Here is a 25273-nt window from a genome sequence, read left to right as displayed (position 1 = left end):
GTATGATAGATCTCTATTAGTTTAGCTGCTATGAATCAAACCTGAATTAATAAAATAAGTGCCTAGAAAACATAAACACACATTTACACAAATACACCTACCAGTTCTCTGTTTTTGATTTCCTCGAAGGGCTACAAGTAACTGTTCAAAAGGAGTACATATTCCCAAGTTTTGTATAGAATAATATTTTGCAGCCAGAGCAAAGCCTTCCACACTCACCAGCTTCTGGGAAGTTTCACAAAATATTTTGGGAAAATCAGTAATACCTAAAAAAATCAGGATAAAAAAGAGAAATGTTACCCATAACTAAATAATTAATAGCTAATTTGTGTGAGATTAAGTAAACAATAAACACTAGATATTTATAACAAATTACAATATTTTCATTTTGGTGTGAATTTTGGCAATGTTTCTACTGGTTCCATTATATTTGTTATTTAAGCTATTAGCTATTTGTTGCATCCGAATTTTCTCTTAATACAGTATACGATTATCTATTTAAACTCCAAAGGAAAACTTGGCCTTTGTTGTTATTGTTGTTCCAAGAGCCAAAAAAAAGAAAGAAAAAAGAAAGAAGTTTAAAACCCTGCTAAACTGTATTGGGGTCATTAAATTTATGAAAGGCCCTGGCTGACCCACAACTGTGAATTTAAAGGAGGTCAGCCCGAGCAACCCCACTGCTCCCTGTCCACACTGCCTGTGGAATGACGGCAACATCCCCAGTGGCATAAACATTACTGTAAAACAGTTCCTGCGTCATTGGACCATGTAGAATGGTGGGGGGGGGGGGGAGGGGTGTATGTATTCAAGGCACTGAACTCAGTATGAGTTCTAAGACTAATCAGGTTACGATCAGGTGAAAACAATTCATTTTCTTCCCGTGGTCAGTTTTAAGCAAGATATTCCATAAGTTAAGTCTAGAAACTATCAACAGTTTTCAAATGCTCACTCAATTTAGAAGAATGTGGAAAACTGGCATACTGTTTGCAACATCCGGAGCCCCTCTCTGTGTGAAGATCACGCACCCTGTTGAACTCAGGTGTGGCCACATCTCACCAAGGTGAACTGTGCCATTTTCAGGCAGAAGTTTTAAGAGCATCAGGAGATTCGCTACACTTTTTTCTTTCCCCAGAACGGTAATCGTTGAAGCTCGTGTCAGGGTGGAATCTGCATTCCCAAGTAACTACGACAAAGACATCACTGCCGAAAAACTACAATGGACATCAGCACGTGTGAAAAGTAAACTTCTTTGTTTTTAGTCACTGAGTTTTTAGGCTTATTACTGCAGCATGATTTTGCCTATACTAATGGACACCCATAGGCACACTGATAGATTGGCTTTTTATTTGTTCAATCCCCTTTTTCTAAGGCCCTTTTTAATCCATGTTAACTTATTTACAAAGGTTAAAAAAAGGTGTTCCAATCTGTCTGTAGTGGTTCAAAGAAACTCTTTAGATGGAGCAATCCAATTAAGTCCATTCACTGAAAATTATTTTTAATAATTCAAAAACCACACATACCACAGTTAAAGGAAGTATTTAAAATGTTCACCTTACAAAAGCATGGTGCAAGCCAGGAAAGAACTTTAGCTCTACCAGAAAAACCAGGCTAGGAAGTCTACTCCAGCACAGCTGACCCTCCATAGTTACTTATGAAATTTAAAAATCCACTAAAACTCAAAGAATGGTGATGCTCCCTGGCAAAAACTAAAAGCAAGAAAATTGATGAAGGCTTGCAGAATTCTAAATAAAAGCTACATGTTTACTTAATAGCTCATATCTATTAAGTTGTTGGTGGTAATGTTTACCAAATTAATTATTAAGAATAAAATCAGCAGAGCCATGTAACTTCCATTTCTGAATCAACTAAGTAGAAATTTAAACTACAAAATTACTATAGTGAATTTTAAGATGTATATTGTGTATTATATAAAGTTCTTTGGACATTTTACAAACTGATTTTACTAACGCAGCCAAAAGTAATAAAATCCACATCAAAATATTTAGGCATGCTACAGAGGGGAAAACTCAGTCAAGTATTACGTGAGACTCTCAGGTTTAAGGGCAGTCTCAACATCCCCAAGTTCCAGGGCAGCAATTTCTTAGAGTGTGATAGAATAAGAGTACTAAATCTCAAAGCGCACAGGGACTATTACAGCAGTCAGTTATTGGACAATGTTGCCAACAGAAAGAAATGTGATGTTTCTGTTGGAAAAGTAAAGGTTCAAAGCAATTTAACTGTCCTACTGAAAATACTTGAAAAAATTCCAATGCAAGCTGAATTAAATGTTGTTAATTTGCTTTTAATTATAGGCCTCCCAGTAATTTCAGAAATTTGGAGAGCTAAATTACAAAGATGTAATCTTTTTAACAATGTCTACCTTTATAAGAAGGATAGTGTTCTGATTCAGTCCATTAGTTTATGTTATTTAGAGCTACACTAGTTTATTCACATAGTCTAGAACTCCATGAAAAAAATCTTTTTGAATTATGGGAATATAGCTTATGCACTTTAAGTGATCCAGCCTGTAACTTCCATTACTGGCAATGTTTAGAGATTCAGAGAGAGAAGTGTCAGTGATCTTGTCTTTGCTTCCATCTCTGAAACAGTATGTGAGAAAAGTTACATGGCAATGGTATGGTGTATGGAGTCCTCATAGTGCTTCCCCAGGTATGCAGAATGAGTTCGGGTTTGGCAACTAGCAAAACAGAAACCATGGTGTCACTCAACTTATATTTAGTTAATTCTTAGTTAGATTTTTCACACAACAAAAGCTTTGTTTTTAAATTTGTTGCCCATTGCACCTGCATGTGATGTGGCTTGATTATTTTGCCAATATCTCCCTCTGCTGGAAGTACCTGCTCTGCTTTATTGCATGCTTTTTCTTTAGTTACTCTTATTTTTTGTACACCATATATCACTAATCTACAGAGGTTTCTTATAAGATAGGTTAATTGGGCATGAGGGAACAAGGAGAGCAAAGAGACAGGAGAAAGTTATTTTCTATAAATATGAGATCAGGATATCTCTAAGTATATATATTTTTTTAACGGCAGAGATCAATGTACAAAGAAGGACAGAAAAGTTATATATACACACGTTGGATTATGAAAATCTCAAGGTAGAGAAATGAAGAATAATGTTTCAGAACTAAAAATAAAATAGAAACAATCAATGAATATATATTTACATTTAATAATTAATACAATTTTCAAAACTAAACATCCTACTTGAACGTTACCTAGCACGAAGACAATGTACTATTAGGACTCACAGTAATTCATCACTACTAACGCTAGCATTTATTGCACATATCCTGTGTGCCAGGTAGCATGCTAAACAGTTTTCAATTAATGCAATAGAGCTAGCTGCACAGTGCTCTATCCCCATTTACAGAGGAAGAAATCAAGACTTAGGCTGCAATTTAGCCAGGCTCACACAGACACCAAGTGACAAGGCATATGAACCGAGGCAGTGCTCACACCTTGCTCTTAATTCCCACATTCGATTAGCGTGCCACTGCAGTAAGTTCAGTGGACAACAAATAAAATCAGGCAAGACAGCAGTTAAGAAAAGTGCTAGGTAGATCTGACTGTCAGAATCAGGTCTAGCAAGAATGTCCTCCGGCAGAGATCAATGTCTAATATCCTAGGCGAGTTCATACTCACTTTATCTTCTTAATTCTTTCATTTTCTACATTCCCTCAATACCTCTCTCTCTACCAGAAGTGAGCTTAAGGTTTCAAGGAATTAAAAAAGTAATTTCTGCATATAAAACAACGGATAAATCTCTGAAAAGGAAATTAAAAGATTTTATGCTAAGATTTTGTTGTGGTATCTATTTCTAGAAGCAAGGCAACCGTACTGCTTCATGCCAAGTTGTAAAGTAACAATACCTTGCATATAAAAGGCACTCAGTTAGTAGGGAATGAATGGATGAATGAATGAATGAATGCAATTCCTCAATACACTTACTATTGTAGCACCACCAGCTACTTTGGAGAACAAATCCTGATTCCGTGGTGGTAGTGCTCGCTGAGGCCATTAGGAGGACTTCACTAGCACTGCTGAGCCTGCTGGAGCAGCATAATACTTCATCGTGGCCCTAATGTTTATAATTACAAGGTGAGGCCAGAGTGATTTAGAACATTTAGAATGTGCCATAAGATAAAATGCAATTATGCGCTAAATTTGGGGGTTGAACCATGTTACAGGGGTTAGGGCAAATGTCACTACTGCTTGTATCACAGTCTAGAATTGTCCCATGGCCCAGAACTTCAAGAAGAAATCAACAGGGGGTCAGCCCCGGGGCCGAGTGGTTAAGTTCGTGCGCTCTGCTTCAGCGGCCCAGGGTTTCGCTGGATCGGATCCTGGGCACGGACATGGCAACCGCTCATCAGGCCATGCTGAGGCAGCGTCCCACATGCCACAACTAGAAGGACCCACAACTAAAAATATACAACTATGTACCGGGGGGCTTTGGGGAGAAAAAGGAAAAATATAGAAAAAAAAAAGAAAAAGAAGAAATCAACAGTACCCTCTTAATAACAATCTTCACAAGGACACAGAAATGTTTTGTATTCAATTCTACATGAATATCCTACAGATGTCTCTGATACAAAAGTTCAAAACTGAATTGAACGTTCTCACACTTCCCAAGCCTTTCCTTTCTTGTACAGCCTATCCTGTTTAAGAGTGTCATCACTCACCCAGTGCTGAAGTTAAAAGTCTTCACATTATCTTAAATGCTCCCAGTGCCCTCAATCCACACATCCAGCCACCTATCAATCCTAATGTAAAAATGTCTTTCATTTGGGAACCCCTCCACCCGTGATCACTGCTGTGGCTCAAACTCTATCAGCTCTCCACAGTGCTGTTGCAATAGCGTCACAGGTGATTTGTTCCTTATTGATAAAACTCTCACAGCACAATGCTCAGTAAGTGTTGGATGAGTTGAATTGAACATGTTTTCTAAAATGGAAATTTACTTATATTCAATGCAAATTTAATTACACATTTTAAGGCTTTGGCTTCTACACCAGTTGACTTCAGGCTTTAATCTTTTATACTTGTTTAGTAGACTTCAACCAAAAGTCTTGTTGAACCATGAAACTTATACACAGGATGTGTTAGATTTTATGACTATTTGAATATATCCAGAATCCTAGCATCTATTTAAGAAGAAAATAGAATATACACTATTGGTTCTTAAAATAAATCAATTTATATCACCCAATTATGTGCTAGGAAACTTCTTGCCTAAGCTACTTTATGGTAATTTATGGTTGCACATGAAATGAAAAAATACATCAATTCAACCATGCTCTTAGAAAAAATGAGATAAAATTAACAAAGAATTGACATGCACGTCCTTATTGTGCCAATATTAACATCACACTGAATGTATAAAGTACATGTAACCATCTCAAAAGCATTTTCACATTTATTTATAAAAATGAAATTATTAAAATAGAAAAATCTACAGTATTTTAACTCTAACAGACTCTTTTCAGTGTTTAATTTGAAGAAAATAAAATAAAAATATCATACAAAGAAACAGCCATTTAGAAATTGATGTGGTAAATAAAAATAAACTTGATAAAAAATAAATAATTCAGAGGTGCCTACTAAGTGCAAGATAACTGAACCTGAAAAAAAGCTAATCTGTGACAATCTGTGATTCATCTATGGCACACAGTGTCTATGAATTACAAAGCACGTGGACAACAAATGTTCCGTATGGATTCTGCGGGCTCGGCAAGCCCCAGCATGAGATGCCACATGGGATGCGCCTACTCAGGCCTCCGCACCTGTTTTTACCTCTGTCTGAGACCATCTTCTCTCAGAGATTTTCATGGTTTGGGTCTTCACTCAAATGTCACCATTTCAGTGAAAACAACCTTGACAATAAAAACTGCAACCCCTTTCAACTTTCATCCCTCTCCAATCCTTTGTTAAGTTTTTATAGCACTTATCACCATATGACATAGCAGGTAAGATCCAAGACGACACAGATTTTTATTCACTGCTGTGTCCCCAGTGCCTAGAATAATGCCTGGTACTCAGTAGGTACTCAATGAATGAATGAGTAAATGAATAAGCAAGAACTAGGTTTGAATTATGGTTCTCAGACTGTCTATCCCTGTGTGGCCATGAGCAATTTATTTATCTGCTCTAAGACTTGATTTATCTATAAAATGAGGGGTAATCCCTATTTTATAATGCTGTTTTAAAGAGTACACACATATACATATATATCATATATATACATGTATTTAATTACACTCATCCTAACACACAGTCTAGAACATAGTAGGCAACTCCCAAACCATGAAGTCCAAACTAAGTAACTGAGTATCCTAACACTTTAGGACTCCGTTGGAATATGAGGTGGAAAATATTTAGGCCCAGAACACCATAAGGGCTACAAGCAAAGAACTTGAAACAAAGATCAGTATAGATACTCAGTTTCTAAATGTGGGGCCAGCCAGGAGAAGGGAGGTTTGGGCTCTGGGGCTTGAGTGCTACACCTCCGTCATGAATGAAGGCATGACTAGGCCTAGGTGAGCTGCAACTTGAGACCACAACACAGAAGTCCAACAGTTAGCACTGGGTGCTACACTCTAACAGGAAGAAAGTGGTTAGCGCTGGGCGCCGTCCTACATCAGCTTTAAAGTACAGGAGAGAAATTTAGTACTAAAGATATTTCTTACTGAATTTGATGTGATATAGATAAGTTATAATCTTGACTATGCCTTAAAGACCTGATGTTGAGTTTCAAGTATGCTTTACTATAATGTTTTAATTTCCTATTATTAAATGTATATTTTCAGAAAATAACCAAAGCCAAGAGACAGTAGGTAACCAGAATTCAACAACTTCTTCAAACTCCATTTAAAATTAGAAGCATTTCAGAATAAATTAAATAAACACTTGCAAATATTTTCTGAAAAACAAATTTAAATTTGGGGGCAGACCGGTGGCGCAGCAGTTAGGTTCACACGTTCTGCTTCGGCGGCCCGGGTTTACCAGTCGGATCCTGGGTGCAGACCCATGTACCACGTGTCAAGCCATGCTGTGGCAGGCGTCCCACATATAAAGTAGAGGAAGATGGGCAAGGATGTTAGCTCAGGGCTAATCTTCCTCAAAAACAAAAACAAAATAAATAAATTTAAATTTAATAAATCAAATATAATTTTGTTAGCAAAATACAAAATAAATTCCAGATTGTAAAACTTTAAAAATTGATGTTATAATTGTAAAAGATATTTTAAAACTGAATCTATTTCAGTGCAATAGTACTTTGAAATCAACCTCTGTTCTTCTCTTGATCCTCCCTACCACAGATCTCTCACTTCCCACTTCAACTGTCACTTTTGAACACCACCGTAGGCTCCCTGGCCCCACAGTGCCTCAACAACGCCAGTATCTTAGTAACTAACATTGCCATTGATCTCTTACTGAGAAGACCAATATTTCTTTTCTATACACTGACTTGCGCCTAGACTTCCAGGCGTTCAAGAATAAAGAAGACTTTTCAGGTTGTTTGTTATTGAGGCAGGACACACAAAGGACTTTTTGTCCCAGGTAAAATGTAATTGTAAGTATAATTAAGTTACTAATAAGAGATTCTGAAAGAATATAATTAAGACACTTCTCTCTTAAACTTGTACTTTTTTTCCATTGTGCATTTCATGAACTTGAGCTAAATTTCATCTGCTCTTCTTATTCTAAACTCCATTACTGATATTTCAACATCAATACAAAACAGATGTGTCTATTCTATCTCTTAACTGAACTCAGCTATAATCATTTGTCGAGTAAAAGGAATTTGCATTAAATACACTTGTCTCTATCTAGTTCCTACCAGATCTCCAGCAGATCTTGCTCTTGCTTAATTTTTGCAATGATGTGTATAATTCACAAAATTCACGTCCGTTTTATTCTTTAGGGGCTATTATTCAAAGTGGTGGCTATACAGAGAATAAACAAACAAAATGCCAACTTAAAGTTTAAATTCACCATTTTGACTTCAGTGATGAAGTAAGAAGGAAGAATTAAGCTTCAGTAACTGTCACTGGTGCTGCCGGGAGATACTGGTCTGATAACCTATGGCCGAATCTGAAATGCAGATTCTCTCTCAAGGGGAGAGACTGTTTTTGGCACTTGATAAAAATTAGTTAAATGAATGTTTGAAAATATATAAATAAATCATAATAAGGAACAAAATGTTACAGGGAAAAAACGAAGAATGAGCACAAGAGCTGATCTAAATCAAGATGAATTTAAAGAGCTTCGTAAAAGTAATAATGTGCTCAACCACTGGTTCTCCTCCTGAGTTTGAGAGCTCAAGAAGCCGTGAATCCCCTAAAGCTGTCTGCGAAGTTTTGTGTCTCTTCCGGAGCATACATGCCTTTGTTTGAGGAAGAGGTTCTAAAGCATTCATCTGATTCAGCCTTTTAATGGAATCTGTGATCTAAGAGATTAAGAATCACCGATTTTTACTGTTTCCTCACTTTTCACCTTGCCCAATGTTCATATTATAACAAACAATTCCACCAAGTACTTTTCCTCTGGCTTCTAGAGATCATTTTAAACGTACAAAACATGAAAACTAAGTAGTGACTGCCCAAACAACCCAGGATTATTCTTGTTTTCACTTGCAGAGAGCTATCAATTCTGAATATAAATTTCATTATTTCTAAAGTTAATCTAACTTTGAAAAGATAACCCTTTCCTCTCCAGTATTTTTATTATTAAACAGATCCTCTCTTAGCGTTGATGGTTTAAGTTATTAGGATGAGATTTTTAGATAATGTTCATATAGCAAAAAAATAAAAATAAATTTAAGGTACCAAAACATACAGGTCTGTTCCATTTGACAAAATGTATGTTAATAATAGTAAATTGTTTTAATAAATTTGTATGACCTAAATTTAAATCTGTAATGAAAAAGGCAAGATTCTTGCTTGTTTGCATAATCCCAGAGATATCCTAAGCGACACATACAACCACCTGATTCAGGAGAAGAATGACCCACACAAGAAATATCCTTTTTTGACTAAAAAAAAAAATTTAAAAGACATGCATATACTAGATGAATGGGGATGGGGAGGAAGGAAAATTGAAAAGAATAAGCAGAAATAGAAATAAATTATACTGTTAAGTTTGTGAGATTAAAAATGACCCTCCTCCTCCAAAAAATAATTATTTCAAGATAATTTAATAATGGAATTATACTTCCAAATCCATTTTTGGTAGGAAATATTATAACACATTAAGCAGTATTAAGGTTTATAAATGCAGGCATTGCAGACAAAAGGACAGATTCACTGTGTTTAGATAATGCCTTCATAATCAACAGATGCAAAGAGCAGTCAAATAAGAATAATAATCTTTGAGAAATAACTGCTGACAAAGACAGAGCCATCTGTAGTGAAATTCTAAATAAACTGTAAGAATATTGTCAATTTTTAAGTAAAAAATAGTTGTCACGGCAGATTTGTTCAGTTCTCACTAAAATGGCATAAAAATTCTTAAGAAACACAGAGAGAAGAATAAAATAATAAATGAAGAACAGTTTGACATGCCAGGAGGGAAAACTAGAATTTTATTGTGGAGAATTATAAAAACCTGTGACAGCAATACAACAACTGAAATACTTACAGCTGGACATGTTATATTTCAAATATAAAGAATGACCAAAAACTTATTTAGAAAATGAAATCAACTAGTTTTGGACAAAAGCACTGTCACACACTGGAAATTAAATAATAAAAAAATATAAAGATTGAAAACATTTTCTTGGGCAATGCTAAGGAACACAGGATTTTCATATGTCACTTAGCTGAGAAAAAGCGTAGTAAATTAATTCTCAGACCACATCAAAGGGGAAGAAAGTAGAGTAAAATTCTGCTTATAAAGGAATGCTCCATACATCTTCCCATTTTGTTGTGTACTACAATTACTGCTGTCTTTATCTCCTTTACTGGAATGTGATTTTTTGAAGGCAGAGATTATGTCTAGTTCACTGCTGTATTCACCCAAAACACCTAGCACAGTGATCTACTAAGAAAGTGGTAACTAATTTTTGCAAAAATAAATTAGGACATAAAAATAATCAGGCACCCAGAGGTTGTAAAGCTTAAAGACTACTGACCTATTCTTAACTCTATTAACGATCATAGCAAATTTTGAAGAATACTGAACTTGCAGGGTCATAGAAGAGATACTTAAGGATTAGCTATCCCTTCTTCTCAGATATGAGTAGGGTTAAATTCATTTCAATCACTTCTGGTCCTTATAGCCCAAAGCATAAGAATTTACATTACTCAAGACGTGTGAACTAATTTTAAAGACTTCAGGCGGTAGGTGAACGGTTGGGGGGCAATGAATGTGAATCCTTAAATATCTGGGTGACCTCAAATACAATATATCTAAAACCAAATGCATTACTTCCCTCAAAAGCTCCCCCTCTTGATTTTCCTAATTTTGCTAATAGTACCATTTGTTATTATTCTTCAAGACATTCGCACAATCAAAATCTTGGTATTATCTTTGATTCGTCCATTTCTCTAAACCCTATATAAATATCGGTAACCAAGAACTACCAATTTTCTCTGTACAAATTCTTTTAAAACTGTCACTTCCTTTGCATTTCCATTGCTACCATCTTTCCCCAGGCACATGGTTCATCTCTAGACTACCACAAAGGAATCCTAACCAGTTCTCCATGGAAGCACAATTCCAAACAATTTAACACACCAGTCTCCAGAAAGTGGCCACAATATTTTCTTCTAGCTTTATTTTTAGCTACTTAAAAATTTATGAACACTTTTCTCTCTGTTCTCACTATCCCCAAATATGTTTTACAGTTTTCCTTCTTCAGCGTTTTGCTTACACTGCTCTATCTGCCTGGAACGCCCATATACTCTATACTTAGCCACACCAAACTCAACAAACATACAATGAGGGCCTACTACGTGGGATTCACTATTTACTAGACCCCAGAACTCACATACTAGGAGAGTCAAAGGAAACAAATCATTATCGCACAATGTGCTAAGTGCACTAATAAAGGTAGGAATAAGATAATATACAAACAATTAGTTTTGTTATTAATTTAGTTTAGCTTGACCTGGGCTTTGAAAGAAGATGAGAAATAAATGCATGTTTACTAGTTGGGATGGGAGAGTTCCAGGCAAAGAGGATTACATGAACAAAATTAGGGAGACGAAAAATCCATGGCACGTTAAGGGAACAAGGCAGCCAAAGTACAAGGTATACGGGCAGAGAGAGAAAGGCAAGAGAAGTGTTCATAATACTATACCACTCCCGCATACTCCTTCCCTTCAACTGTGGTTGAAGACATCTTAAAAATTGTGAAGTGACATCAAATTATCTCAGCCATCTTCTGATCTTGAATGGAGTCAGATCACGTAGGAAGTTCAAACATCTATTCACCTGGCTGACCCAGTAATGACTGGTCAAAGGCTTTTTCATCTTAAGATTCAGGTTGACCTAGGCCCTTAACATGATGATGGGTTTAACAGTGGGGACTATTGAGATCTGGAGATAAAAATTTAAATCATTCCATTTCCATAGGATTTAAGAACTGGTAGCAACCGTAGATATCTTTTGGCCAAGTGATCCAAAACTATTTTTGGTTCTCAGTCTCCTTTGAGAAAGTGAAACAAACTCCTGAATCAATTCAACAGATATGCCTTCCGGCTTCAAGTGTTTTGAATTAAATGTGAGCATAACATCAATGCACCACAATCACCACCACCAACAAAGACTACTTAGGACGACCAAGAAGAAATTTAATCTTTTAAGATGAAATAAAAATAATTTAAGAGAGCGCTCAGGAAAATGATAATCTATCAGAGGCATACACTTTCCTGTGTCATTTGATTAAAATGATAGTAAATTAATTATGCAGATGCTCACCAAAAGGAACCAATATTAAACATTTACTCAGCATCCAATCCTGGTAAGGATCATTTGAACGATGATAAGAAACAGGAGAAGCAGCATATGGTCTCAAGAAGCTGAAAGAAGAGTGTCAAGAGAGACCCTGGAGGCTGAGCAGAGTCTCAGAGCAGCCCTGGGCTTTGGTAGAGTCACCTAGGATGGCTTTGCAGGCACAGAAACTGCATTCCCCGAAAGCTGAATATGAAAAATTTCACAGTACACCAATATCTGACAAGGTCTGTGACCATGACAACTCCAGAACCATGTCTGAGCACAGAGAAACTCAAGAACATCATGCCATGTGTGAGAACAATGTGCAAACACAAAAGCTTCCATGCAAGCAGCCCCACAGAGGAGTTCCTATGGTGGGGAACCGAGGTCTCATGTGAACAGACAGCACCAACCAGTCAGCTATGCAAGTGAGAAATCGTGGAGGTGAACCCTCCAGCCTAAATCAAGCCTTCAACAATGGCAGCCCCAGCCAGCATCTTGACTGTGACCTCATGGGACCCTAAATAGATCCACTCAGTTAATCTGCTCCTGAATTCCTGACTGACAGAAATTGTATGAGACCGTGTAGTTTTAAGTCACTTGTTATGCAGCAATAGATAATACATAACATTCAGATAATTGTGTGTCAATGAGTGTGTGCTTTTCCAGTTAAAAGAATTTTAAGGTAGGTCATATAATTAAATATTGATTAATATTGTATTTCTCCTTTAATTCTTAGAGTACATTTTCTTTTAGTTCTTTGAACATATTTATAATAACCATTTAAATCCAACATCGGAGCCCAATCGGGATCAGCTCCTGTTAGTTAACTCATCTTCTCTCCCTGGTCACATTTTCCTTTAATTCTTTGAACATAATCCTTCAATCCAGCATCAGGGCTCACTTGGAACCAGTTTCCTGAGTATAGGTCACACTTTCCTGTTTCTTTGCACATCTAGTAGTTTTGGGTTAAAAAGCAGAATTGCAAATAATTTGTTGTAATGAATCTTTTGTTTTTCTAAGGATTTTACTGCTGTTGTTATTGTTCTACTAAGAAATTAACTTGCCTGGCGTCAAACTGTGAAATCTATCTCCAGCTCAGTGTACAGCAGCTGATGTCTCTGCTCAGTCGCTGATTTACTAGCCTGCTCCCTGAGGGTACCCTTAAACCTGTGTAGTTTAGCAGTCAAAGATTTGGGTAGATTTTATAATCAGATTGTGGGATTCACACTCTCTGTGAGACATCACAGATGTTTCCGACGCTCCCAAGCCTAAAGTTCCACTTCTCTGACAGCCCTGAGTTCTGCCCTTAGATACATGAATCCAATCAGACTTCTGATTTTTGCCCCCCAAGCCGTGTGCACTCCGGGGAACAGACTCTTCAAAGGCACAGGAAATTTGCAAAGCTCATCAGGAGCTCTGTCTTTCCAGGGTTTGCCATTGCCCTAGTTTTGCCAGTGTTTCTGCAGACACGCTGGGTCTCTCACGCATGTGCAGTATAGAGGTCATCCAGGGATTCGGGCAGAGTTTATGCTCAGATCTTAGATCTCAGCCCTTGTGTGACTCTCCTACTGCCAGAATGTACTCCTTAAATTCCCATCTGCTCTGATCTCTGAACTTTGTCATCGCCACTTTGAGCTGGTTAGGATGTAGATTTCCACTGCCAGATCTAAGGGGGCTTGGAGCACCCCCAGCAAGAAAGCCATTAACTCTCAATTCTTACTGGAGCAATAGAATCTTTCTATAGCCAACTCTTCTCACCTACCTTTGGTCATCTTCCAGAAGCTTCCAGCGGTTGCTTTTAATAATCTGGCCAATGTTCATCACTGTTGTCTGCTGGAGGAACTGCCTGACCCCTTCAAGCTGCCATCACCTGAAGTCTCCCTGGACTATTTTATTAGCCTCCTGTCTTCTGCTTCCGCATTTACCTCCCAACGACAGCCTCTTCTCTGCCCAGAAGCCAGTCATCCCTTTGAAACATAAATCACATATCATATCCCCACATAAAATTCCTGATGAACTTTCCACTTCACTCACAGCAAAAGCCAGGCCCTCAACAGGCCTACAAGTCCTACATGAAGTTGCCGCAGGCCATCTCTCAAACCTTCCCTCTTATCATCTCTTACGAGTCTCACCTCGACCACTCTGCTGTGCTTCCGACACACCCAGCGTGCCCCAGCTTGGGCACCTGCTCTTCCCTCGGTTAGCTGCATGACTGGCTCCCTCACTTTCTTCGAGTCTCTGTTCAGATTTTGTCTTGTTAGAGACGACTTCCCTGATCACCCCACCTAAAACAGCGTTTCTCTCCACCACACAATCATGTTCACCTCCCCACCGCTGCTTTTCTTCATTGTATTACTGCCACCTGAAATCATTCGTATCATTCATACACACACATACACACACACACACGTACACATACATACATACATATACGGTGTACTATGTATCTACCCTCACTAAATCTTAAGCTCCACGTGGGCAGGGATTTTGTTGTGTTCAATATTATAACTGTAAGACCTAGAATAGGGCCTGGTAGGTAGAAGGTACTCAACAAACATTAGTTGAACGGATGCATTTAGTGCTGCTATTTGTTAGGCATTATTCTTAACCCCGTCCATATTAACTCATCTATCTTTCATAGTATCTCATCAGGTAGGTACTATGATTATCCCCATTTTACAGATGAGGAACTGAGGCACAAAGCTTTGAAGCCCAAGTTAATGAAGCTAATACGTGGTGGAGCCAGGACTTGAACCAGTCTGTGTGCAAAGCCCACTGCATTAGTCCACTCAGGCTGCCATGACAGAATACCTCAGACTGGGTGGCTTAAATAGAAATTTATTCTCTCGCAGTTCTGGAAGCTGGGAGTCCAAGATCAACGAGCTGGCAGAGTTGGTTCCTGGGGAAACCTCTCTCCCTGGCTTGCGGATGGCTGTCTTCTCACTGTGTCCTCACACAGTTTTCCTGTGTGCACCCTCCTGGTGTCTCTTCCTCTTCCTATAGGATTAGGGCTCCACCTTTATGACCTCATTTAACCTTAATTATCTCCTTCGGGGTCCTATCTCCAAATACAGTCACACTGGAGGTTAAGACTTCAACAAACAAATTTGGGGGGGGGGGAGACACAAATCAATCCATAATACCCATGATTTATGCCATGGAATACATCTTCATTTTTATTTTGGAAATCAAGATTTTTTTCTCTAGCTCTTTTTAGATAAACAGAGAAGAATAAACTTTCAAAACTCCGATCAAGCCATAAGATCACCTAGCAAGATAAATCTGCCAAAATGGCTACACCAAGGACTTTCAGAAACAACTTGGTTTCCTAACACACCAAACGATTGTGCCAAACATCTGCTACTGTACTTTCACACAGTGTGCACTAACTCAGTGCAGCTCTGGGAATTCGTTTGTATCTCCTCACCAAGAACCAGCAAAAAACCATCCTTCTTGTGAGTCCCTGATGGAAGTCTGTTCCAGTCTCCTTGCTGCTCCCTAAGCACACTGTGCGTGCTCCCACTTCAGGGCCCTGCCCTCCCAGTTCTCACTATCTGCAATGCTCTCCCTCCTGATAGCTTCATGACTTATTTTTCTCCTTATTTAGGGTTTTTCCAGAGTCATCTCCATGAAGTCTTGCTGGAACAACCTTTCGAAAACTGCAAATATACTTTCTTCCTGCACTTCCCTTATCTGCTCCTCCCTTTTCTACTGTATTTTTCTGTGGCACTTTTTAAAACATTGTCTCTCTTCCCTGTAGAATGCAAGCAAGATGAAGGCAGGGGTTTTTGTTGGTTTTATTTACTGCCGTTTCCCTAGCTCCAAGAAAAGTGCCAGGCATGGTAGACACTCAGTAAATGTTTGCTGAATGAACGAATGAATAAACTTCCCCAAGGTCACAGAGCTAGTAAGTGGCAGAACTGGAATTTGAACCCTATTTGACTCAAAAGTCTAAAAATTTAAACACTAGATTATACTGTACATAGCAGCTAACAATTGTTTAATAAGATACAAATCTGATCAAAGAGCAAAATGCTCTTCTCTGACACAAACAATACACCTCAGACAGTGATGGAGACAATGCCCATCTTTACATAAACAAAAATTAATATTCCTCACAAGCATAAATTATAAAAATTCACTTTTTAATCCTATTGGCAGCTGACCATTTGTACAACTAAATATTTTGTATAAAAATGTTTGCAGGGCCAAAGACATTTCAAAAGGGAACAATATAGTCTGGATTATTTAATTGTGGTTTCTTTTCTTTTTTTGGAAGCTACCCTGAGTCATTCATTAATTCATTCATTCAACAAATATTCACTGAGCACTTAATGCATGCCAGATATTTTACTAGGTGCTGGGAATACGTCAGTTTACAGGACAGACGTTGCCTCGGGTTGTCTGGAGTTTCTGTCCCTGTGTTATCATAAGTATTAGGTATCATGAGAGCAAACTGAAGAGGTGCCTAACTTTTCCACAATAAACAGTGAACAACTTTCAAGAAACCAATATTTACCAAGACCTACTATAGGAGGCCCCCCTAGTGGTGCTTTGCATCAGAGAATGCTCAGTGAATAAAGTTCACTAGCAAGAGCAAGGTTGAGAACGCCTGCAAGCAAATCCCAGGAGCCTGTTGCCGTGCTCTCATCCTTCTACTTCCAAAATACACTCTCCTTAATAGAATCCAAGTTTCTTGAGGGCAAGAATCCCCAGAGCCTACAAAAATTCGTGGCACACAGTAGATACTTTATTATAAACAGTTTTCAAATTAATTAGTGGATATCCCAGTTCTTCACTGCTACCATCCTAGTCCATGACACCGTCATCTGTTTCTTGTACTACTGAAATGGCCTTCTAACTGGCCTCTCAGCTTTTGCCCCACTAGTCTGTTCTTCAAATAATTTATCAGAGTTACCTTTGCAAGTGTTAGATTAGATCACTACATCGATTAACTGGCTCAAAGGTTTCCCCATCACACACACAATCCAACATTCTTCCAAGGTCTAGGGAGCCTGCGCGATCCGGCCCCTGCCGGCCTCCCTGACCGCACCTGCTGCTGCCCCGCGCCCGCTGGGGCCGCTCAGGCTTTCTTCCTGACCCTCAGCCAGCCCCGCTCTTTCGTGCCTCAGGGCCTCCGCCGTCCCCTGGGCTGAATCCCTTCCTGTGGCTCACGGCAGGCTGGCACCTTCTCCTGCTCCTGCCCACCGAAGTCAAACCAGCCTCCTCACAGAATCGCTATCACATTTCACAGTTCTGCTGTCTTCTTGGCCATCATCATCACTTGAAATTATCTTGATATATTTCGTTAAGTGTTGACTTATCTTCTGCTGTGTTTTTACATGGAATCTATAAGCATTGTGAGAGCACTGTTTGCCTTCCCTCAAAATAGTGTTGAATTACTAAGAAACGCCCGACCCTGTTCCTCGTTCTCTTTAAATTGTAGAAACACACCAGCACGCTAGGGGGCACGCTTCGCTGGGCGGGGCCTGCTCTCCGCCTCCCTGCCCGCCCCGCCCGCCGCCAGTCACCTGCTTCCCTCTCGCCTTCCACCAGGGGGCGCGCCTCCGACGGCCGGGCCTCCGTCTCGGCCGCCGAGCTCCTCAGCACCGCCAGTACCGTCTCCGGCGGCAGGTCGACCAGTTGCTCCCAGAGGGACTCCGTGTAGAAGTCCACCGTATGCGCATTCGAAATGGCTAGGGCTTCCCTCAGGAACCGCAGCAGCCCCTGCAACTTGGCATGCAACGTGGACAGCTCCTGGGTCGCTGGGAGCGGGCACGGAGCCGCCATGACGCTCACCCTCCCAGGCTGTAGGTGGCGCAAACGTGGCCGCAAGGCGAGGCCTTGGTCGAAAGTAGCAGAGGCCAGATAAGTAGAACTCCGATCTGGGCTTTACGTGAGCGATTGATTGCTTCTGCCTGATGACGTATTTTAGCAGCGTCCGTTGTGGTTTTCCGGCGACGCAGTTGGTGTGCGATGGCTCCTGTGCGGCCGACTGCAAGGTGGCGGCCAGGGAGTTTGGGGCCGCGTGGTGAAGGAGTTTCTCCGGTCGGACTAAGGAATAAGAATGTGAAACAGAGGAGGTGGCGACCTAGCCATCCACAGGCCTTCGTGGGGAGCGTGCGCGAGGGTGTGTGAGAAATCTTAGAATACGCGACCCGGGAAGCAGGGAAGAAGGGTTTAGGAACAAAACTGGCTTCTCCTGGGGGCAGAGGAAGCCAATCCCGCTGGAGCCGTGGGCTTCTCAGAGCTCTGGAGGGAAAGACGAGGCACTGTTGCTAACTCTGAATCTTTAAACATCTTCCCTGACTTAACCCCATTCTTGTTCAGAACTTTATTCTTCTGCATTTTTCCCGCGAAACCGTAAGCAGAGAGCTTCTAAAGGTCCGTTTGTGTATATAGTACGGTATAGAGTAGACGGAAGGACTGGGCCAGAAATACACTGCCCCAAACCCTTGCTGATTACAAATACCCCAGAGCCCTCCAGTCTTATCTTAGTTTTCTTCCTTTCCTTCGCTTTAGTTTGTGTTTTTCATTTTATCTTGCTGTCTGTAAGTTCCCTCAAATCCCGTTTGTAATGTATAAATCTTAAATAAGTTCAGTCTTTTGTTAATTGCTAGCTGTTAAGTAAGTTGTACATCTTATCTGTGTTGAATTACTTTCAAAAATCAGTCTTACAGTAGTTTCTCTTAGGTTAAATAATAGATGTGAGGATTTTTTTGTTAAGTATTTATTAAAGACCTAGATTAAGTGTTTTAAGTGAGTCAAGGAATTTGTTTTGATTTGTGAGTACAATAAATGGAGTTGTACAACACTCTAATCATTTTTCCTTCTTCGAGATTCTTACTTGAGTGTTTGCATGACTCATGTTAGCCTGGTCTTTTCGCAAAGGACCAACATACTGTTCATTTCATTAGCTTAAACTTGTTTTCTTGAAATAACCTTTTAAAACAAATATAATGTAATTCTGGCATCTGAATGTGATGATGTAAAAAGATTTTCATTTTAAATTAAATTACGTTTTTCATGCAACTTATTTTTTGAGAAAGTAATTTATGACTGATATTTTTCGATAGGTCAAGGCTTTGCATTTCGAAGAAAACTAAAGATTCAGCAAAATTACCAGAAATTGCTGTGGAAGGAAAAGAAGGCTCAAACCTCACAGGAATCCCAATTCACAGATCGATACCCTGAGCATCTGAAACATCTCTATTTAGCAGAAGAGGAAAGACTCAGGAAGCAACGTAGAAAAGTTGACCAGCCTTTGTCAGAGCAGCAAGTTGACCAGCCGTTGTCCGAAGAACAAGTTGATCAACCTTTGCCAGAAGAACAGTGCAGCATTGATCAGGCATTGTCTAAAGAACATTGTAGTATTCAGCAGCCTCAGCTGGAAGAACAGTGTAGCCTAAGAGTAAAGTATGTATTATTTTCTTTTGAAATCTTTTATTTTATATGTAAGTAGTGTTCTAGGAAAAAGATTATAGGACAATTTATCTGGGAATTGGAATTTTTTTATTTAAGGCATTTTAGAAGTCACAATGTAATTATGTGAAAATATTTTCATGGAGACTTTCTTTTCAGTTTAAGTGACTGAATTAGACTAGTTTAGTTTAATGGAAGAAATAATGGAATGAGATCTGGGTTTTGGATTTCACCCTCTCAAGTACATTTAACTTTCTCGGACCGTGGGTAACTCCTTTTATTAATAGTGATGCAAATAATCCATAATCAATCTATAAATCAAATTTAGAGTGAGTTTATTGTGAGCCAGATCTGAGGACTAGCCCAGGGCATGCCTTCCCCAAGGAAGGGCACCAAAAAGTGGGATGTACAGAGTGGTTATGTGCCATCTTGGAACAAAGAGCATGTATAACATAAGATAAGAATTTCCCTTTTACAATAGTCATGAGATTGCTTTGCTGGCACAGCATATCAGTGAACACAGCAGATTGGTGGTCAAAAGGTGAGTGGTCACAAGGTGAGCACAGGAGGTCATTAATTAATCCTTAGTTTAGGGCGAGATGCTTATCCTTAAAGAAATGCTGATATGGGAGAAGTTACATCTCTATCGTTAAGGGCATCATTCTTGTCTTTGGAACATAGTAAATATTTGAAGTAGATGTACAATGCATGCTAAATAGGTCACATCAGGCCCTTTTGAAAAAAATATTAGGACGAATTAGTTTTACACCAAATGGCTTCCTCATATACTCCAATATATACTATTGCTTTAATATATGTTTAACAGACAACTAATTTTTGAGAGGTATTAGAGTGTAGTGGTTAACATCATGGACTCTGGAGCTGTATGTAACATGTTGGTGCTCAGTGTCCTCTTCTCTAAAAGAAAAACGATAATAAGTATGTACTTTACAGCTGCCATGTTGCACAACTCCAGAATGGATTATTCACACAGACTCTTTGGTATCCCCGACCTGTCTCATGATGTGAAGACTAAGTGAGTTCATTTGTGTAAGGTTCTTAAAAGGTGTATGGTACATGGGACGGGCTACATGAGTGTTAACTACCACTGCTGTTGCTTCTATTAGCGTTATTACGGTATTATTAATCTGGGTTTTTTTCTAGAGAATGTAGACTTGGTTGCAATTAAGAAGCAAATGGCACAGCTCCATCAAACTTTGGTTTTATAAAAGCTAACTTATAAAGTTTTCTCTGCACATACCTCAGGTTAAAAAAATTCTAAAATCTAACTTTCAGAGAAGCCAGTTGTTGTTTGGGAGCATAACTTTTTATTTCACTAAAATTCTGTTCTTTAAAGTTGTGAACTATTTGTGGTAAAAGTAACAGGAAATTGGACCCCAGGAAAAAGTGTAGCTGAGGATGAAGATAGAGATACTAAAAATTCAATTTTTTCCTTTGGCTTGTTCATCTTATTGGATAGGGGTTGTAAAGCTCTGGCAAAAGATTAGTACTAGAAATGTAGATTTGAGTCAATCCCTGTGATAATTGAAGCGAGAATGGTTAAATCATGGGCAAGATACAAAGGTAAAAATTATATTCTTAAAGATTAGTTATTTTCAGGTGAAATCAGGAAAAAGTTGCCATTGAAGAAGTTACATAGAACTGTCACAATAGAGAAAGAGGAATACTTCGTGACAGCTAAGTCAGCAGAAGAAAGTTGTGCAAAGTAGGGATTGGTCAACTATAAAATATTATAAAGTCCAAGAGAAAAAGGACTGAGAATAGGTCTTTGGATTTGTGGTCTAGGCGATTATTGGCAACTTTAGGGAGAAGATTTTCGATAAGCTCAAGTTTTCAGCCTTCGATGTGTGGCATCTGAAGCCATGGTAATAGATATGACTGCCTAAAGAGTATGGAGACCAAGAAGAGAAACACTGAGAGGAAACCTGGAGCAAGGAAGAGAAAGAAGATCAAGAGAGAAGAATGTCACCCAAACAAGGAGAGTAGACTTTTCAGAAGTAGTGAATGGTCGATTAAATGAGGCTGAAAAGTGCCCGTTGACTTGAACATTGTATTTGGCTAGAAGGCCACCACTGTCTTGGCATGGGCAGCTTCATTGGAGTGGTGAGAGCAAAAATCAGAGTGCGACAAGTTAAAGAGTGAATGGGAAGTGACCATCGTAGACTGTTCACTATTCTTTCTAGGGACCTGACTGGAAGGACAAGGAATGAGAGACTGGTCGTTAGAAGAGGATACAGAGTCTGCTGATGAGTACTTTGTGCATTTGTTTACCTTGAGAAGGGAGCTGCTGGAATGTGTTATCTTGTGGTTATGGAGTTGTTGTTGTGAAAAATTGAAAGACAAGGAACAAGAAGATTATTATTAAATCAGATAGCCTGAGGAAATGGATGGAATTGGAACCTAAGTGGTTGGATTAGCTTAGAAAGAGTGGGACACCTTCAGAGGTGAGAAGTGCTTCAAGATAGACTCGTTCTAAATGGGGACTAGGTCCAAGGTGTGACCATGACTGAGTAGATGTAATGAGATGAGTTGTTCAAAGGACTTTGGGATTGAAGTTCGTGTACATCTGCAACTTCCATAATGTCCTTCAATTTAATGTCTTTTTCAGTCTGTCATTTCTGCCATTCATGTGCTGGCTTCCTGTTTTTTGTGGGTTTTTTTTTTTAACACCTTAGGATCTTTCAAAGATTTCTGTATTTTGCTTGTTGAAATATTTCTCTAACAGTATCCACTTACCACTCTTTAGTTATATCTTGAAAGCTGTCACTATGTTTTTAATATGTTATTTGGACATTTTACTAATAAGATTAATGCCTTCTTTCTTCCACCCTCTCTTCCCTCTGTATTAATTTGCATTTGTGAGATTTGACTATACAAATACTATATTTGACATAATTGTGTTATATCATTTTAAATCTCTGATTTGCTTGTCTTAATTTGTCTTACAAAGCTCCGTTACTATTCCAAAGAAAAATAAGAAAACATCAAATCAAAAAGCACAGGAAGAATACGGACGGGTGCAAGCTGAGCGTGCTGCTAAGAAACAAGTAAGATCTACTTTTAAAATATTTAGATTCATTTTTCCTTATTTATCCTAAATGTATATGTAATTGTGCTTCTTAGTATGAGACACACAGTGTACCCTCTATAAATATTTGCTAATAAATGAATGATCTGAGTAGAGCTGAAGGATTTCAACATATTCAGATTCCTGGATTATTTATATCATCCTTAAGAGGTGATACTAGTAGGTCAAGAATAGGATTTTAAAGATACTGTTTGTAGGTTAATAATATGAGCATCTGGGACAATATTTCTCAGAGTATAGTCTAGGAACTTGCGCTTTTAACAAGTGCCTCAAGATGGATAATAAAATTGGAGAACTGACCTAAGAAAAATATAGGTGATTTTCACAGTGTTACATTGAAGCAAGTAAAAGCCAGAGGGATGTGTTAGAATAAAATACTTCTTTACTCTAAAGAGTTGGTCTTGCCTATTAATAATCCTACTACATTAATTTAGCAAAAAGTTACCACTCTTTATTGTCATTCAGAAACCCAAAATTATAATAGCCTTTTTTCAAATGAGGAAAGCAAAATCATCTACAGGTTCAACAAAATTATTTCATTATCTCTGTGGTTCATTCCTTCTTTTCGTGTTGAAGCTATATTAACCTATCACTTTAAATAGGATAGCACATCAGTAAAAAATACCCCAAAGATGGCATTATCGTATGACTTCTTTTGTGTCTTATTTTTGAGTTGAGTAAATAAGAAATCTGGAAGTTTAACATCTAAAATTCTTATGATTCTTTTTAAAGTGATGACACACTAGGCTGAAGCAGAAACATTTCTGCTTGGAAATTCTGGACCTTTGTTTCTTAGCTTGTTATGTTGCACTTTTTTCTAACGAACCATCTGTTATCTGGCACCTTTGGAAATAGAATACCAGATGAAGTAAAGACCATTATACAGTAAGGACCATTATGTGTAAAACATTTAATATTCTTTTCAGATTTCCTTTATATAAACGTTAGGGCTTTGTAATCATTAAAATTGACAGTTTCTTAGAACTTAGAGGTATCAAATGTTAGTATAAAAACCAACAACATTATCCAGGAGAAATCAAAATTAAGAACATTAATTAAATAAAGACCCATAATAGATAGTAAGACTATTTAATTTTTTTTTACTTTGTTTAGAGAAACTCTAGAGGTAAACTAGACTCCATATACCCAATTCACAAATAAGTTCCCGATCTCTATGTGCTTCGTCAAGTAGGTGAAGTGCTATATCGTAGGAGAACCTGCTTAAGTGATAGGGCATAGCGTCATGGAGACGTGTACAGATTTTGAATTCACAAGATCTGGATATGAGACTTGGCTCTTCTAGTTATTTGGATCTTGGACAAGGCACTTTCAGTATGATTGCGCATCAGCTCCTTGTTTCTAAGATGAAGACAACCTAGCATACGAGGTTTTGAAAGAATGGAATATGCTATGATGTATGTGAAAGCAGTTTGTTAATTATGTCACCATACAAATGTAAGGCTGTGTCATTTGGGGTCTGTATATATTACAGGGGGCATTGAAAAACAGTGCTAATATTGCATTGTTTAAGATCTTTTTACTTTTATATTTAGTTTAATGATACTAGAGTGCATTTCAAGTAGTGCTTTTCGGGTCTGTATATAACTTTGAATTATTTTTACTTTTTTTAAGATTGGCACATGAGCTAACATCTGTCACCAGTCTTCTTTCGTTCCTTCTCCTCAAAGCCCCCCAGTACCTGGTTGTATATTCTAGGTTTAGGTCCTTCTGGCTGTGCTGTGTGGGACACGGCCTCAGCATGGCCTGATGAGCAGGGCCATGTCTGCGCCCAGGATCCGAACCACGAAACCCTGGGCCGCACACGAACTTAACCACTCCGCCACCAGGCCAGCTGCTATTTTCACTTATACTCAAATGTTTTTGAGTCTTTATCTTAGCAAATTAGATGAGCATGATAATTCTTAAATGATCAAAATCGTAATACCTAGCACAGTGTTTTACATATGTATTCAGTAAATGCTTCTTGAATTAAATCTGTCAGATGGGAAACTAAAAAGAATACCAGATATTCTGGAAATAAAGGCTGTAGTGTTATATGGACTACATAAATTTATATGTTATAACGTGATATAAGACAAAGAGGGTACACTGCTTTAGTTACCTATATTACATTACATGTTAATTATATATGTTAATAATTTCAGGAATTTGAGAGGAGAAAACAAGAAAGAGAAGAAGCTCAAAGGCTCTACAAAAAGAAGAAGATGGAAGTGTTCAAAATATTGAGCAAAAAGACTAAAAAGGGCCAACCAAACTTGAATTTACAAATGGAGTATCTTCTTAAAAAAATACAAGAACAAAAGTAAATCAGCCGTGTTGTCCTTAATCAAGGGTTAAAAAATCTGCTCAGTCTGTTGAGTTCTTTTGTATATGTACTCTACCTCCCTACAATTTACTAAATTTGTCAGCATAAACCAGATTGCTAAACTGTACTAAATGGAAAATGTCCAAATATTTTTGTTCTTGTAAAAGAAAATTTTCTATATATACTCTATATAATATGATTTGTCTGTTATTTATTTGCCTCTGAAGAAAGGTTGGTCTGAAGAACTGAAAGAACCTTCTAGTTGAGCGACGGGTTCAAGTATGTAATACTTTTGTACCATATGAAATTCAGATGAAATAAAGTGTTTTGCAAGTAAGTGGGTAGAGCTTTCAATGAATCATTTCAATGAAATGTTTAAATTTAGTAATCAGCTATTATGGTTTCAAAATTCGTTTTAATGATCAAGGAGGCAAAGACTCCCCTTGGACT

The 25273-nt window shown here is 38.3% G+C and overlaps 2 protein-coding genes across 11 annotated transcripts in view; one reads left to right on the top strand and one right to left on the bottom strand.

Moving 5' to 3' along the window:
- Nucleotides 1-17785, bottom strand: part of METTL25 (methyltransferase like 25) — a 120883-nt gene extending 103098 nt beyond the window's left edge. For 4 of the 10 annotated variants that reach the window (XR_011433663.1, XR_011433662.1, XR_011433665.1 and 1 more), the window contains exons 1-2: nucleotides 17498-17776; nucleotides 102-266 (exon numbers count right to left, since the gene is read on the bottom strand). Coding sequence is in view for 5 of the 10 variants with exons in the window: in XM_023631577.2 (XP_023487345.1) it covers nucleotides 102-266; nucleotides 17498-17756 (424 nt within the window). In the remaining 5 variants the exon portion in view is untranslated. Of the gene's footprint in view, nucleotides 1-101; nucleotides 267-13728; nucleotides 13934-17019; nucleotides 17409-17497 lie in introns of those variants that run through there. The other 6 variants (XR_011433661.1, XM_070254216.1, XM_070254217.1 and 3 more) reach the window with 4 other exon arrangements.
- A 146-nt stretch (nucleotides 17786-17931) lies between these two features.
- On the top strand, nucleotides 17932-25053 carry CCDC59 (coiled-coil domain containing 59). Its single transcript, NM_001308949.1, is given in 4 exon segments — nucleotides 17932-18096; nucleotides 19043-19382; nucleotides 22360-22456; nucleotides 24663-25053. Coding segments are annotated over 4 exon segments (753 nt in total). The 5' UTR covers nucleotides 17932-17942; the 3' UTR covers nucleotides 24825-25053.
- Nucleotides 25054-25273: the final 220 nt, after the last annotated feature.

Source organism: Equus caballus, chromosome 28, assembly GCF_041296265.1.
Source record: "Equus caballus isolate H_3958 breed thoroughbred chromosome 28, TB-T2T, whole genome shotgun sequence".
Taxonomy (NCBI): Eukaryota; Metazoa; Chordata; class Mammalia; order Perissodactyla; family Equidae; genus Equus; species Equus caballus.
The sequence above is the reverse complement of the archived record's forward strand: the minus strand, read 5'-3'. Positions and strand labels throughout refer to the sequence as shown.